This window comes from Plectropomus leopardus, chromosome 19 (assembly GCF_008729295.1).
Source record: "Plectropomus leopardus isolate mb chromosome 19, YSFRI_Pleo_2.0, whole genome shotgun sequence".
Taxonomy (NCBI): domain Eukaryota; kingdom Metazoa; phylum Chordata; class Actinopteri; order Perciformes; family Serranidae; genus Plectropomus; species Plectropomus leopardus.
This window is the reverse complement of record NC_056481.1, coordinates 13732634-13750694: the sequence shown is the minus strand read 5'-3', so window position 1 is coordinate 13750694 and position 18061 is coordinate 13732634. Positions and strand designations below refer to the sequence as shown.

Genomic DNA, 18061 nt, shown 5'->3' with positions numbered 1-18061 from the left:
AAAATAGGTGTAACATTAGGCCAAAATGAAAATGTTAAACGAGTGTGGTGCACTTTACAGCCCCACTGACATGTCTTATAATCAAGACAACTAACAACAATCAGCATTTTCTTTTATACTTGTCAAATTACCACAAAAGACTGTTTAATGTCTTTTCTATTTATTCCTTTTTTTATGGTGTCAACTCTCTGAGCCAGGATGTTACTACCACTGATAGCAAACACACATTTGGCTCTGTGAGACCAAAATGTTAATCAGCTGTTTTAGAATTAAGCACTGTCATGCACATTAGCACTGAGTTTGTAACTGTTGACAGCATTATTAATTTCTAAGCTGCACCAGCCTGTCCTTTTATTAATCATGGAGCTACCTACAGAGGCTTTCATATCATCCCCACTGCTGTCACAACACTGAGCAAGGGGCTTACATTCATCCACCATTTTCTGTTCATACTGGCACCCTGTTTAATTCTCTGATGGCAACATGCCCTCTGCTTTTATAAAAAGCTAAAAAAAAATGTCCAGAAAACAATTTTTATCATTCTTTTAATTATATATTTCAATTTATGTTACAGAAAAATATACTGTTTTATTTTATTTTTCTTAAAGGTCTTTTTCTTGTCCCTTTTTGTTTTCTTGGTTGTTGTTTTCGGTGTGTGGGGTTTTTTTTTGTACTTTTTGCATATTGCTTATTTCAAGGTAATTTTCTTGTAACTTTTTTGTGTTTTTTTTTTTTTTTTTTTTTACTTTTGTCTTCCCCCTACTTTTTTTTTAATCAAGACAATTTCCTCAGGATTCCAAAGGGTTAAATCTTTCAGACATTTAAATTAGACAAAAATAAATAATCTTTTGCTCAGCCACCTCTGCTGCTACTACCTTAAGTGCATAATAAAACATGATAAGAAATTATCTTTAGAAAGCCTTTGGTATCCAATAATGGTTGCTTTCTTCGTGTCAATCTCGTCTTGAAGAAAGAAAAGTGTCTTTGAGGACACATGACCTCAGAGTATCGTAAATTGACTTTGGTGTAAAATATCATTGTGGCACACCAGAGCTTTTATTAAAATATTCTGAGGTCATAACTCAGTACACAAGACTGCGTTCTGTGGACCGTACTGTTCTCCACGCCCATGAAGTATTCATACAGTATGCTCACCGGTAGCCTTGCATCACTCCTGTGGGTGACCCAGTCTCTTCTTAGAGTACGGCTAGCTAGTTACCTCCAGCTCCTGAATCCTGGCTGAAGGGAATTGAGTTTTTCTAGTCTTGTCTTCCCAGTTTGTGTGCCCCTATTCCTTCATGTTGGTGCATGTCTATTTCCGTGCAGTGTGTCTCACGGGTGTATACCCTATCTCTTTTTATTTGAAACACACTCTTATCACCACAAAGGTGTTGATTCAACCCTAAGAGGAAGTTGGAGGTGTTTAACTATGCAATTACATTAATATTCCCGTAAAAGCTCCTTCAAACAACTCATACTAACCTATATGACTCAGATATTGCAGCAGTGTGTGTAATTCACATGGTTATTCAAATTTAGAATTACAGATGGGGGAACATATGCACGGGTATGTTTTTCCAGATGTGCAAATATGTAAAAGAATTAGCGATGACAGATGGAACAGCTTACACAGAAATATGTACAAATGCTGCAAGAGCGAGGGCAGGTGCACAGAGGAGTCAGATATAATAGTTCAGGGCTGCAAAGTACACATGGTATAGAGGCAGTGCAGGTGCCCTGGTGCCTATTTTAAAAAAAGGTGCCAAGGGGTTAGTAACCTGAGTTGGCTCTGATTTGAAGCACTGCTGCAGAAATCATTGTTACTGTGATGTCAGCATATGCTGTATACGTCTTTGCACTGCTACTCAGCACACCTTGAGGGAAAATATCTTGTTGCAGAATGCCCGAGTTCAGGGAGTTTACATATATTTTTAGGAGGTCACAGTCCAGTGTGTAGGATTTAGGGGAATATAATATTAGAATTTTAAGACAATATAATAAGTATGTTTTCTTAAGTTTATAATTAGAATAGTCATGTTGTTGTTTGCCTAAATTACAGCCCAGACCAAAGATTCGCAACATGACAAAACCATTTTAGAACACTGCAGAGAAAAGTAGCTGGTTAGAACGTGAGGCATGCAACTTGTAGCAAAGTCAGCTGGCCGATTCAAAATGACTGCAGGCGGTGTGTGTTTGCCTGCTGTGGCGTTCTCTGACAACAGTCCTCTCCGTCCGCACGGTATGTCGGTATCAGATGGTGGGGTCGCTGCTGCTCGCTGTATGTGCCCATGTCACAAACACTCACTGACTGATTCATCGACGGTGATTATTCAAGTCATTGACGCATATTTATAATGAATACTGTCCCCCCAAAGCTCAAGCTGTTTTCTTCATGTTTTCGCCATCACTTTCACCGACTCACTCTTATTTTAAGAAGCTAAATTCTATTTAGCTTCAAAATAAACCTCATAAGCTGGAAATCAGAACAAATACAGACAGCTGTTGCAATGCAGATGATACACTGTTTTCTCTAGTTATCTTGGAGAGTTTTTTTTTAGAATGTTGAAGACCAGCACATAGCAAGTAGTTCAAAGTAGTTCCATGTTTGAACTTATCTTGTCTCAAATCTTTGGTTTGATTAGGGCTTTAGAATGACATGTTTATATCTATATAGGGAGCAATCCCTCATCCGTGGGGTATCTTGCTCCACCTCTCCAGCCCCAGTGTGGTGCACCATGCACAATTGTACCACCCCCCCCACCCCCCCCCCCCCCAACAAGCACAAGAGCATTGTTGAATAGCTGATTTGTAATGTGAAACTGCTTTATGGCTTGGTTGTTTTAGAGAGGAAGAAACTTCTGCAAATAATTCAGCAGAAAATAAAAAAAAAAAACTCTCCTGAACAATAAATACAGGAGGAATCAGGACTTTCAGCTGTATTCTAAAATCCTCACTGCTACATACCACTAAATCGTAGACACTGCTCTAAAGACATCAGTGCATCAGTTTATCATAGAACGAGAATGAGGGACACTGACCAAAATTGACTTCATCCTCTCCTGTGCACCTGCACAGAGCCACTTTGTTGTTCACAGTTCACTGCGCTCATCCTCTACCTTACTGCCTCAGAAGAAAACCTCTGTGTTCTGATGCCGACTAGTTATGCAGTAAATGTCTCTCTCTGCCTCTTTAAGAACACTCTGCCGCTCTATTCTTCCTAGTAGGGTTTGTCCGTCCAAACTTATCTTCTAAAGAAAAACCCAGAGAACTTGCAGGACTGCACCACCTACAGCACATGTCCGCTCCCTTGTGAGCTGCAAGCTGCGGGTGTGGGTGGAGGGAAGCAGTGGTCTGGGTTCACCATGTCAAATCTGTGGAAAAATAGGTTTCACTTGATAATCTTTCCTTGGTCTGCTCAGCTCATGCCCCCTCCTGGGTGCTTATAGCCCGTGATCTTTCACGTCCCACCTTAAGCTTCCTTCACACTGTTCTATTACAGCCCGTGTTTCTGTGCGGTGGTGTTATTACCACCTTTCATTTTTTGTCTTTGCCCTCTTCCTGGATTCCTCCCTGTGTCCTGCTCTGAAAACGTTTTGGGGCTGAATACAGGGCTTCACTAAATGCTGAGCCCTCATACATTCCTGTCACCACATTCTCATAGTCATGGTGTTAATATAATAGCCTGCCATTGTGCTATGGGACAATAGGCTCGCATCCGAGTGAAATACATTAAACTGGGCTCCAATGTGCTGAGACGGGTTTGGTGTCAGTGAAAGGGTGAGTTATGAATATGTCTGTGCTGTAGAGTGGAATCATGTGCTGTGTTCGGGCTTACTTGAAATTCATTTTTTACTTAAAGGGATACCTTGCCAATTTTCAACCTGCTTTGTGCCATAACGATGTGGGCAGCTTGTGTAAACGAATTGTGGTAAACTTTCCCCCGTTTTAACCAGCGCCTAGATCTCCCTGCTTATCTCTTAGCTGACTCTTGGACTGCTCACACTACAGATTGCACTTCCACATTTTTGTATGCCTGCCACCATGGACACAAAATTACAGAAGCTGATCAAAAGAAAGTCGCCCCTCTTTTTCTCATTCTCTCAAATTCAGACCAAACTGTAAAACTAAACAGCACGGCTAAACCAGGATTCTGTTACTGTACTGCCTATTTCTCACCTAAAATATCTTAAAAAAACATACTTTAGGGCACTCTTTGGCTGTATTATGAGAGTTTTTGAACAGGAATTGGTCACCATGCCGTTTCCTGTATTGTAAAAACAGAGGCTGAAAAAACTGAGATCAAATGGTAAAAATAAACAGTGCAGATCAAAAATATTGATAACCAAGATACTGTTACCAAACTGCCCTTTTCTCACCTAAAATAAATCTTCAGAAAGAAAGACCTCTTAGCTGTCAACTGCTCGAATCCCTAATTTTCAGTGACACCCTCAAAAAGCTTTCAGGTTTAGCCAGCTGCAATTCCGTGGGTGGGGTTGGCTTGAGGGGTGTTTGTTTCAGCGGGTGACAATAGACACTGTTGCATTATTAATGAGCCTCAGTACAGGCTACATTTAGCATCCCAGGAATGACAGAACAAGGCTGAACCTGCAATTTTGATAACTAATACAATTGTGTCTAAAACAAACGTGACGGCTATCAAACAGGCGCACCGCCGTCTTGTTTGTCTCCAGTTAAGTCTGCTCACTACCTGCCTTTACACATATTCTTTATGTGAGAGTCATGCAAATGACAGAAGATTTGTTTGTTTGAAGTATTTATATATATTCTTGCAGGTCAGTAACTCCTGAAGATTTCCACATCTCTAAAGAGCAGGTGCACATTAGCACATACATATGATGGGAAAGCAGTGATACGTATAATTCCCTCAAACAATATGAAAGAAGGCTGCGCACCTATCAACAACAAAAACAATAAAACAGCATCTTATTAAGACTAAAACACGTGACCATTTTTCCATCACCAAACAAAGAGGGTGCATTTAGGAAAGTGCTGATGCGTTATTGCACTCTTTTGATGAGACCTTTATAAGTGTGCATTAGGCTGAAATTACCTTGAGATTCTGCAAAGACATCAGCCTTGTCAGTGCCATCTACATCCTCCACCTGCTCTGCTGTGAATGTCTGGGTCACTTCTCTCTCCTGCAGCATCTGCCACTGCAGGCTGTGGCGGCTTTTAATTAATTCCAAGCTACATTTTCTTTTATGTCTACACCGTGCCATTTCTTTTCACTTAAGCCAGGGCTTTGTCTTTGTGCTTTTTTTGTTGTGAGAAATAGCTGCCCAAATTAGATTTTTCTCCTTTGACTCGTCACGTTTCCCTCCAAAATGTCTCAGTGTTGTGTTTCTCATTAATCAATAATTTGATGGCAAAACTTTTTTGTTCTTTTCATTTTCTGACCTGAATTGAAGATTTTCAGTTTGGTACAAACTTCTAAATCCTGCTGCAAATTTTAGCCCCTGCTTCAAAGACGCCCCAAAAAGTTACTAAAAGGAATTTTCAAAACTTTTCATAACTTTTCCATAATATTTTATCCCATTTGCATGACTTTATTTAAGTAAGTTAAAAAGGGTAGGCCTCCTTTATAAATGATACAGTCATATATTATTTCAGGGTTTGCATAAGGTCCTTGAAGTGCTTGTATTTTGTGGAAAAAATCAAGTACTGGAATACCTCTAAAATACACCCTTTAAAAAATTGCTTAAAAAGTCCTTGAAATTCAAATTAACCTCATACCACTGTTTTATATTTTGACCCAAATTTTGTTCACCAAGTGATGATTAATTAAATAGCTCTGAATCACAATTTTTTCTATTCTTTTTTAAATTCTATCCCTATTCCCACTGCCAATAGATCATGCCAGCACATACTGGTATTTTATAACGGCAAAGCCTAACTAATTTGGGGAGGGAAGAAAACAGAGGGTGTAAGTGCTAGTAAACAGATGTCAATGCAGTTTGGCTTGTGTTGGGATTACAATTTTATCTATGCTAGATATTGCTTAAGCAGACATCTAGCTTAATGCATAGATTTCAGGATTATAGTACCCAGAGATTCACCAGGTATTGTTCGCCTAACTGTTGTGTCTAAATAAGCAACCTGTTAATAGCCAACTGTTAATCTATAGGTTTAGGGGTTTGGGTCTGAGGCAGTCGTCACTGTCACCAGGTAGATTTTAAATTAGTAATACTTGGAACATATTTTGTGTAAATTTAGACATGATTTAAATTTTTTATGAGCATATTTGAAACAAAGGTTAAAACAATGTAAAATCAAAACTTTTACAAAACATTTTGTTTATATCAAACCTAGTTATTCCAAGTAGTTTTTCTAATTTCAGAACTTTTCTAGGAATTTCACGACTTTGGAAACCCTGCCTAGATTTTTACCACAGGAAGCGAATGCATAAAAAAATACAGGTTTGACACTCTCAGGAGTAAAATACCAGTGTTAACGTTATTTGTCTACTTTACAGTATTGTTGCTGTGCTTGCATGGTGAATCCAGAACCCGTGACACGCCACAGATTAGAATTTCCAATCTGCAGTTTATCACGGGGATCTGTCACTCCGAACATGACAAGCAGATTTTTTTCTGTATAACACACGATGCATTTATTTGAAACTATAATTCCCCACTGTCTCTCAGCCCCTGTCAGATATGAGTGTGAACAAAAGGCTTCAGCCAGTGGAGAGATTATTACGACACACATCATACATCATCCTGTCAAGCACTCTAAACTCTGTTTTTTAGAGAGGTACTGCACATATTAAGATGAAAATGATCATTATGATGATAAAGATATGACTGGTAATAAATCAATAGGCAAAGACTTACCTTTTGGAGTTGAAGGCTGTACTGGAGCCTGGGAGTAGATTTGGACATGAGGCCAGAGGCGTTGACACTGCAATCCCTCAGGCTGCGGCTATCAGAAAAATGAGCCTGGAGTTTTTCCCTGTGTCTTCTGTGAAGGAAAGCAGGTGCAGGGAGAAGGAGAGAGATGCAATATTACAACTCAAATAAAGAGGTAATCAATCTGCACGAGATGGTTTGTTGACAAAACAAACCGTCATTTAAAGCTACAATTAAAAAAAGAAAAAGAAAACATGACCTTAGTGGAATGATTCATTATAGGTGATCTATTAGCCTTTTGCTGTGGTCAGGGTATTTCCTGCTCTCTCTCTAACGACAACACAATAAGATAACGTTTTTTGTTCTAGTCATTGATTTCTGTGACCCACTTGGCCTGCTCTTTATACACACATGTAACAGTAAGGTAGGTGATCATAATACTGACCTGATACCCTTTATTCCTGACACACTTTACTGTGTGTGTAAAATCAGCCCCATACATAACACACATAAACACATATGCTACAATGTACTTCCGTACTTGTGAGGACAATCATTGACATAATGCATCAATACAAGCGTTAGCTCTTTAACCTAACCTTGTGAAAACGACAGAATATATATATTTTTTCTCTAACCTGTAGTGCTGTTTATTAGTTTAGATTGCTTTGGTGTGAGTTTCAGAGTGCTGGAGATTTCAGCCATGTCTGCCTGGAACTAGATGACAATTTATGGTGCAAAAAGCACCAATAAATAAATAAATAATGCATTTTAAAAACTCAAGTGTCTCTTCCCAGATCACAACTTGGTTAATTACGATAATCCACAAAAGCTGTGAGAGGTTTAATGTAAAAACTTTTTTTTCCTACAACTATGAGCTACTTGTCTGTGAGCAGATGCATGCTTCCTTCTGTGTAGTGATATGATAGGCAAGCGTAGTTTGATAGAAAGAAAATAGTTCTGAAATGAAACTGCTCACAAGATCTGTGGATTATCTTGACTAACAGGGTCATTATTTCTGGAAAGTGACATTGCTGTTGAGTTTTTTTTATAAGTATTTCTTTGGCACTTTGAGCACCACAAGCCCAGTGTCGTCTAATTCCATTATTGGAGAGAAGGAGTACATTTCTACAGCCGATATCTCCAACTCACACCAAAACAATCTAGACTGATAAATAGCACTGCAGTTAAGAGGAAAAATACATATTTTGTTTTTTAAGGTGAACTGTCCTACCATCTCAACTGAATGCCTAACCTAAACCATTAACCCCAATAATAAGGAATGGCCAAAAAGACCTGACTTCGCAAAATGTTGTCAGTGACAAAGTCTAAAACTCAAACTGGTTGTCATAAAGATAGAGGTACAAATATGCACTCAAACACACACACACACACACACACACACACACACACACACACACACACACGCACACACACACACACACACACAGTATGAGATTAGTCCTGCCAACAGTCTTGGAACCCATCGACTATCAGTCTGACAACAGTTAACCTCCGGGGTAAACAGTCAATATTATGGAAAATCCACTGTCGCTGACCAATACCGACACCAAGACTTTCTCATCTGTGTTATATATATATCTTAGTGTATATAGATTCTGATATGTTTTTTTTTTTTAAAAAAAAAAAGCACATATATACTAAATCGTCAAACAATAGCTGCTGTGTTCCAAGATTGCATTTTGGCAAATGTGTTTGGTCCCTTTTGCAATTTACTCTGTTTTACAGCCACTCAAGCATAACAGGTAAGTAATATTCAGACTACAAACAGAAACCAGAACTTATGGTACCAGATTCTTGTACCATTGCCCACAGATTCTGCATACATATGCAAATATCTGTTTCTACAGCTTATTCCTCAGTTATTCATTGCAATGGCTTGTTTAGGGAAGGACTTCACTTTAAAACTATTCATAGTAGGCAGCTGCGTATATAATGGAAGCGTGATGATGAACAGGTATAGCTTTTCATCACTTTGTTTCACATACACAAAAAAATGTGTCTTACGGCTAAACTACTGATACCTAATAACATATGTCAAATGCTTTTATTATACTGGTGCTTTGAAAGGTTAAAGTGACAAAATGAGCACCAGTCAGTTTACAACTCCAATATGAGAATTATTTTACCAGAGCTGTGACTGAAGGTTTGATGGTGGAGAAAAGCGCAAATACTGGTTACAAAAATAGCATTTGGAGAGAAGATGTCTTGCTCAAGTGAAAATTCAATTACAGCAGTGTACCGTGAAACGTCCATTACATGCCTTTGTGATAATATTCTGGGAAAAAGAAATAAAGAAAGACAAAGATCTTCCAGAAATACCTCCACAGACAGCTGAGTTTTGAGCCTTGCTTGACAGAAAGAGACTACAAGGAACATCTCTGGTTGGGTGTTTTAATGGATAGATAATGTGCATGCATGAGTAATCAAAAGCTGTGAAGTGAACATGTCACATTGACAGTGCCTGGTAGGTGTTAATTTATCCATGTGCATCTGGTGACTTTCTGACTTTCCGGCTCTCCTGCTTCACAAATAGCTCCAATATCTTGTTGCATGCACAATATATAATTGCTCCTGATCTGTTCCAATATTAACCATAAAAAAGTTCTTATGAAAAAACAAAAATGTAAGACAGAAGAGTAAAATGGCATCTTTTAGCCATGCTAAATATAAAATATGACAGTGTTCCTTCATTTTGGATTAAACTTTGATTGGATTAAAAATTAATTGATGCTTAAGACTTTTGGATTAAATGTTAATTCGCCATTAAATGTTCATTCTTAAATACTAGGTTGCTAAACTCTCTGCAGCTGAGGCCTGTTAAATGCTTCCTGAGTAAATGACAGGGTAAGAAGTTCAAAAGAAAGCAAATGACTAAGCTGGTTGAAAAAGACAATAACTCAACTGTGACTAACTGATGATTTGACCACTAACTTCTTAAAATAATGGTACATAATGGTGAAAGTGGTTAAATAAATGACAGTTCAGGCTCAGTCTGTTTTTATTATATAAGCTTACACCATGCTGTACGAAGGTTAAGGGTAAAGAGGGGGCCCATCTGCGTTTTTTTCAGTTTTTCAAATGGAAGCTCCCACTCAGCTGTTAGCAAAAAGCAATGACGTAGATTACAGTGCTGATGCCCTCTATCAAACCCCACGCATGCTGTACGCTGACATTGACAATATAAGCATGGTGAGTGAGTTGTGTTATTTCATTATGATTAAACCTTTATTTAACTAGGTGATGACACCTTTAGGTTCAATATAATACTCCACTTGAACAGTACAAACACATTTTAGCTCATAGTCAGTGTATTACCTAAAGCTAGATGGCAGTTGCCACCAGTAAGCAACATCCTGTGCTGAAAAAACAAATCGAATGGCCACTTGAGGTTGACTCCAAAACAGTCAATCCCCAAGACACCCATGTTAAAATTCCATGTTTACTGCAGAAATAAAAATGTTTACAGCCTAGTACAAAAAACAGTTTTGCTCTTTATAGATAATTTCTAAACTTATTAAACTGTACTGGGGCTGGATTTTTTTAAAATATAAATTACTCATTCACATTTTATTAGAACCCAAAGTTGCACATATAGAAGGACCACTTAAACAACAAGCTGTCTTCAAGTTGTCACTGCAGTCTAGGAGCCAGATCGACCCCTTGCTCCTCCACTACTTCAACCTCCTATCCAAATCTGGTCAAGTTTGGCTCCAAAGAAACAAAACGGCAACAACCAAAATGAGACTCGAGTTAACAAATCAATGGAAGACATCACAATGACTATGTCCAGCATTGTATACAGTTTATGGACCCACTTTGAAGAAGCAGACAGGAGCACTGGGGGCACAGGAGCTAAGCAATGTAGCCTACTGCTTTGGTAAATCACACAATAACACTAGCTAACTAAATGGTAAGAAGTAGCAGTAATCCAGCATTCCTTGTGGTCTATGAGGTAAAATAACTGTTTTTGTCAAAGGACTCAAGTGGTTGTGGAAGAGGGCAGAAGCAAAATGTATTAAAGCATCTCTTAAATAAAACTATAAAAAAACAATATCAGTTTTGTCCAGTGAATGCTACATTTAGATTTAGTTTTACAGCTTTACCTTGCTGTCAAACAGTCCTTACCGATTGGGAACTGAGGCTGTTATATCATCCTTTTCAAAGTCACCAGACTAAAGAATAAAGTTTATTTGTGTTATTTTGGAATTTTCAGAATTAAACTATTATGGCATCCACCATAGCACATGGGTTTTATTTGTAGCAACAACATCATGCAAAAACCTACACTTTTCCTCACATGGGAAAAAGTACATAGATGGGCTTGAAGAAATAGCATTTTGATACTAAAACATACATAATTTGACCAAAATGTGAATTTTCAGACTCAAATACATGAGGGACACTACTGGAAAGCTGCAGAATGAAATAAAAACCTCAAAAACGCAACAGAGCCACCCTTTAATTTCACAGTCTAATCCATGATAATCAGCAATTGATGGTGAATATTCAACAAGCATCAGCACTTCACTGATATGTAGCTCCACTTCCGTATCCTGCCTAATTACAAAATCTTAAAACCACACATAATTAACTAGGCTTTGATTTTAATTTCTTTGAGTATTTAAAAACATATAAGTAAGATAACATAGGAGTTATCTCTAATTCTCTATAGTCTTCAAACACCATCAAGAGAGAACTACTGGTTAATCTTCTCCGTGAAGTACTGATGTAAATGACATTTCAGGTCTTTACTGAAGAGCAGAATAAACTTAAGTTTACTGCAGGCGAAGCTACACTGTCAAACATAATTTGGGGAAAAGAGATTCAATTTAACAAGGACTCAGGGTTTGGTTAATTTCCGGTACATTTATTCCACCGTTGAGCCAGAACTCCCTGACCGATGGGCGCTACAGTACCGAAAATAAAACCTTGATGTTGTTTATCAAAACCAATTCAATCAACACAACCCACATTAACTCCCTCTTATACTCGGCTTTTACTTTTCTTTGTCTACATTCCTTTTCTTTCCTCTCTCCTGCAGTGAGTAATTGACTTTGGCGGGGCTGCTTTTGTGCCGCCTGGTACCCCGCTTATCCAGTCACGAACACGTACACACGCACATAGGGTCTAATGTTTTCCAAACTTGCTCTAGCATGCTTGCCTCTAGCTCGCCTTATCTGTGTGTTTTGTTTTGTGTGAAGCATTTTGTGACACACCTACTTGCAAAAAACACTTTGCAAATAAATCTTACATGAGTATCTGTCCCAAATGCATCCTACACAATTTAGATTTGATGCCCTGCTAAGAGATCCTCTAGCTGACTCACACTTAGAATTTCATTGGGCTCCATGCCATGATAGTAAAGTGCTCTTTCTGCACAGCCGGGGGCATACTCTACTAATGTGGTGCTGGCTGGCATCACTCACTTGTTGCGGCGGTAGAGAGCCATACATGCCACTCCAAGGAGACAGATCCCTGAGGCGATGCTGAAGATGGACAGCACCTGCCTCTGGTAGGTGTCACCACTCTCTGCGGAGGAAAGAATACAGTTCAAGCCATTGAATTTCTACTGTGACACAAATGAAATGGACTGGGATTGAGCAGGGAGGAAGAAACATATCGTGAATTAACATACTGGGCTCACACAAACAGCCGATGGACACACACACACACGCGACCACACACAGACATCCACCCACAATCTGCATTAGCATAAAGCGACCAATGCTGCTGTCAGTAAATGTCAGTGTTTGAGCATGGGATAGGGACATGGCAGACACAGGCAGGGCTCAGTGACATGTGCTAACTGAAGTGTGATAATCATTTCGTTCAGACAAACCCAGCAGGCAACACCGGATGGACTGTCTGCACAGCAGGGGCCACACCAAGTGTGTGCGTGCAAGTACTGTATGTGTGTCAGCATTCAGAGACTGATGGTGACAGGGAATTAGCAGCAAATGAATGCTCCCGGAGCTTCTTGTCAGACCCCTGCACATCAGCCGCAGAGGCTTAAGGTCACAAGCAGCTGGGACAAGTAGCAGTTGATCCCAGCAGATATCTGTCTGACTGAGCAGCCGGATTGTGGAGCTGCACTACTTACCATAGTGCATGGTGCTAGAGGGGTGAAGGCATTGCACGCAATGGCTTATTAAAACAAACTGTCAAGTGGTTAAAGTGAGCACACTATAAAACCTACAACTTTGCATTAATATAGAAAAACAGATGCCTCACTGGCTGCTGGATTGTGTTGCTGCCATATTTGAGAGAGCAAGACTTTCCTGTAAACAAATACACATAAACAGGAGAGCTGCAATTTTTCTGGATAAAAAGCAGAAGTTGATATGACGTCACATGATCGCCACCATCTTTCTTTGAGGGAAAGGGGGTGTGCATTCTGTGGTATATACACTGCAAAAACCTGGGTGAGCTTTGCTTTTTTTTATCCTTTGTGGTTGGTTATGATTCTCAGTCATCCAGATAATTCTAATAGCTATAACGACATGCTTTCATTTCTTGGAGTAATTTCATCTGTCATCCAAGAGGCTTCTTCAGTTTTGAACTCAGCTGAACTGAAGAAGCCTCTTGGATGAGTGGTAAAACGTCTTCAGGAAAGCTCTTATTTTTCCCAACCTTGACTTACATTTTGATTGAAGAATATTGGGCCAACATCATGCTGGATTATTATAAAAGTCGCCCTGAATGGCCTTGAATAATACCTAACATTGTCATACATGCTACCACTATCTTCACTAAATGAGTAATTAGTATGAGTAAAGTAGTTTAAACTGGACAGGCCTGGGCCAAAAATCACTGCAAAAATGCAAGACCAAACACGTGGGCTCAGAGTATCACTGTTATACCATTGCAATATGACTTTTTAGTAAGAGATAGTATTACTTTATTATTCTCACCTGTCATGTAATGGGTAGAGCAGACATAAATGTGATTTGACTTGGGGACCAAAGTCTATTTCTAAGTCTATGTTTTATTTGACACTCCCCTGGGTCTTTAAATGAGCCCTTTATATGGCCGCCAGCCACTTTTCCCCTCACGATACCTCGACTAGTATGATATTAAACTGTAGACTTGGATTTGTCTAATCTTGTCAGTTGTATTTACAGCCAGTCAGCCAGTGGGTCTTTGGCATGTTGGCGTGTTGATGTCATGAAGAAAACAATCTTAATATGCTGATTTTCCCAGGAGCTATCTGCACTGCTGCAAACTGTACTGGAAGTAATCATGCCATAGTCGTGTAGCATGAACAGGCCAGTTATTGACTATTGCAAAGAGAAGAAATGCAATGAGTTGTTTTTCATATTTAAGAGTTTATGATCTTCCTGAAGTAGAAAAAAAAGGTTTGTTTTGTGAGGTAGAATCTTGGTAGTTAGGATATAACTGCAAGAAATGTTTTTGTTTATGCAATTCAATGTGTGTTTAGTTTGGTTTCCATCTGCACCCAAGCAGTATCGTGGAAAAATTAAGGCTTGATAACATTAGACGCTTGCTATGTCAGCTATCACTCGCAGCCAGATAGAAACATCTTTGCTTCATTGTATCATTATCTAAACAAAGAAGACATTTTCTTATAGTGGCCTCTATAAAATGAGCCTCGGTCAAATACACTATATTCTGTTAAGAAGCTATAGCTAGCTAATGCACTAGCTAGTTGAAAACTTTTCTAATCCCACAAAAAATTTTTTACATATGACAATGCATTATTTTCCATCAAGTGAGTAATTCAGCTCATGCAAGCTTATCAAACACTTCTCTCTTGAGTATCCAGCAGCTACTAATAATTGGCCAATTTTTTTCATAAATCCACAACTCATCAAAATTGGGTGAGAAAATACAATTAATTAATACAGAAATACAATTATTATAGTGCTTTTACTCCAGTAAACCACAGCTCCACAGATTACCTCTGCATGTTTACAGGCAAGTTTTGCCCTCTCCAATATGGCTGCGTGTTGACACATCGCTGCAATGGGCTAACAAGTGAATGTGGCATCCAAGTGTATATGTCTATGCAGCTTGCCATGGGACTAATCCACTGTGGACAGACTTCTCTGTCCAATTGTCATTCACAACCTTGCACACAGACCCCTGTGCATTACTCAATCAATCAAAAACAATAAATCCCCTTGTGTGTGATCTCACCACCTTGACAACTGCAGGCTAAAGTGCAGAATACATCACCACAGCCTGTTCGTGACCTTTGAGGGCTTGTCTGTGGCTTTTGATGCTGTCAACAGAGAACTGTCCTGGGAGGTCTTCTTCATCCCTGCTTGTCTACCCTGGTTTATCAGCTTCTTCTAACTCTTGTTTTAAGGGCACAGTTGAAGAGATTCCTGTGTTTAAAGCTTACTCTTGAGTGCAACCAAGCAGTCTGTTTGCACCATTCCTTTTTTTTTCTTCTCAATTTTCTTCCTCTGCATTACATCAGTGCTGCATCAACACATTTAAGGGGTAAGATGGTGTAACCAAGTTCAAACTGGAGGGAAACCTTTTTAATATTAGAATGCTTCTGGCAAAAGATGAAGATAACATCTGAACACATCCTAGAATAACAATATGTGGAGATAAATATATATACATCAGAGGTCCAAACTGCCTACTCAGCTCCTGTGAAAAGGAGCAGGGTGGGTTGGATTAAAATAGAGTCGGTCCAGAGATGCTGCAGGGGTGGCCAGCTGTGACACACTATTGCTTATTTAATAGTGGCAAACTGACAAACTGCAATGTGGGAAATTTGTTAATATTTTTTCTTTTACATTTGAGGAAAAATATGCCACCTTTTACGTAGATGTTCAATCAGTGTTGATAGTAAATGTAGTTGATTGAAGCAATAAATTCCGATTAACCGAGAAGGCTGATTGCAGTGCCTACATATACCAGAATGCATTGCTCGTGACCTACTAGCCTACAGCTATTACTTTGTTGGCCAAAACATAGTTGTCCCTATACTTCTTTTGGTAACACAATAAAGCCATTGGGGCCTCTGAAAGCTGTACCAGCATGAACCAGGACAGCAATACTCATTATGTTTCAAACTGTCAACACAGTGCATAACTGCCTCACTCCTTATATTATTTACCTCTCACAATAACACAATGGATAATTTTGCCCATATGTTTATTGGATTGTAAAACATAATTTTTGTTGCCTCCATTAGTCTGCTCTGCCTGATGCTGTTATGTGTGTGTGTGTGTGTATATATGTATGAATATGTTGCCAATTACAGATTTTAAAATGCAACACCAGACAAATAAAGGCTGATAAAATTCTACTTTTCATGTCCCAAACATTTTGGGGATTTTTGAAAGATTGATTTAAAAGGTTTTAATAATAACTAAGCTCTTATTTTTATATTAATGAATTCAGTGCATTTTAAGACTTAAGGAACCATGGGAACCCTATAAGTTAGGTGACAAAAATACTTACTGATCATCTGCCCTCTTGGCTTTGTTGTTCTTGGCTGTCTTTTACAAGTTGTCTTTGGTATCCCAAAGAAAGAAATTCATTGCAGCAGAAAAATCCCATTTCTGTCAGAGGGCAACTTGAGCAAAGGCATCACCTGTCGATGTTTGTTATTAGCAGCTCAGGTTGTGGAGGATCCGTGATGGCTAAATCTTTGTGCAATATAACCAATCCTCAGCCATTCTCTGCTGTATTTCTTCAGCTGCATACTCCAGCTTTAAAGAATATGGCTGAATATCAAAGTCAACCAAAACACTATAAAATGTATCCTTGTTCCTGACATCTTCTGCACTGATATTTTAAGATGCCAGTATGGCTGTTGGAAACAGTAGTCTGCATTACCAGCAAAGAGAACAAGGAAGTTCTGTTTTTGAGCTGCATCTGAAGCACGCCCCCTGGCTACCTGGAGGAGAAATCCAGCCTGTAGTTCTTCCTCATTTCAATTACGTCACTGTGGCATCAAATGATGGCTCTGGATGCATGACAAGAAGATTTTTCACCTGTGAACTCTGCTTTTAATATAGCATCAATATAGCATGCTATGACTTTTTTTTTATGTATATTTATGATCAACAGTGACTGAACATCAATCAAATCAATTCAATCTGGCAAATGATAAGTGGTACATTTTAAAGTTGAGTTGTGTCTGCTGGCATTCTATCTTGAAAAGAGCAATAAGGCATGAGGCTAACTAATTTAGGCCTATATTGGGAATTATAGACTGATGGAATCTGGATTTTTCATATTGACACCAATGGGCCAGTTTATAATGTGGCAAAAAAGGAGCTATTAGCGCAGATGAGAATAACTTCAATCATAGGCTATGAGCTAATTTCATGCAGCAAATTTTACAGGAAATGTAAACATTAGTAAGAAAATATATCATATGGCATATTTGAGCAAACATATCTTCACTTTAAAGTAAAATAGTATAGTCTGCATATAAATGCAGCTTATAAATAATTTCTGCTGTAGTTTAAGACACTGGAATGCCTTTATGTATATCTGCAAACACATATGGTGATATTTATAACTATAATAAGCCAGCAGGGCATATAATACCAGCCCTGGGATATATCTTTCAGGTTTTACTGTGCATAATAAAACATAATACTAGTATCAAATAACAAATATGATCATACTTCTGAGTGGTGGAGCTATCAACAAGCAGATCCTTGACCCACCCTGTAATTTGTCAGCAACACAGCAGTGAATGTCTTCAAGCTACACTTTACAAATGAACAACAGAAGTTGCCTCTGTTCTTTGTATATGAATAATGTGTCTCTTGTGTATCTGTGGCCCTGAAAGCCCTCCGGCCTTTAACCATCAGTGAAATGACCTCTCGACAGTTCCATCTTTGAAATATATAGGAGATATCTTTCCCTGCTGCCACACCATCAGTGCTCATGTGCGGCACCACCTGAGACAAGCCTCTGCCTTTTTATTTTGGATAGATGAATTTCCAAAATCTCAACATAAAAACAGCTGTCTACAAAGCTCTGCTGAATGGCTGCAAGGAAAAACCAACATGCAGTCTGTACATAAAACCATTACAGGCCTTTCATGCTCGATGCCTACAAGGCGTTCCTGAAATTAGATGCAAGAGCATGTTGGGAAACGGAACAAACCGAATAGCCTCAGCTATATCAGCTAAGCCATGTCATATCGACACGAGGATAACACAATCCCA

At 38.8% G+C, this 18061-nt stretch overlaps 1 protein-coding gene across 1 annotated transcript in view; it reads right to left on the bottom strand.

The window, feature by feature from the left end:
* nrg3b (neuregulin 3b) overlaps positions 1–18061 on the bottom strand; it is a 243443-nt gene that overhangs the window by 14423 nt on the left and 210959 nt on the right. The window contains exons 5-6 of the mRNA XM_042508234.1: positions 12320–12422; positions 6855–6981 (exon numbers count right to left, since the gene is read on the bottom strand). Coding sequence (XP_042364168.1) covers positions 6855–6981; positions 12320–12422 — 230 coding nt within the window. The remainder of the gene's footprint in view (positions 1–6854; positions 6982–12319; positions 12423–18061) is intronic.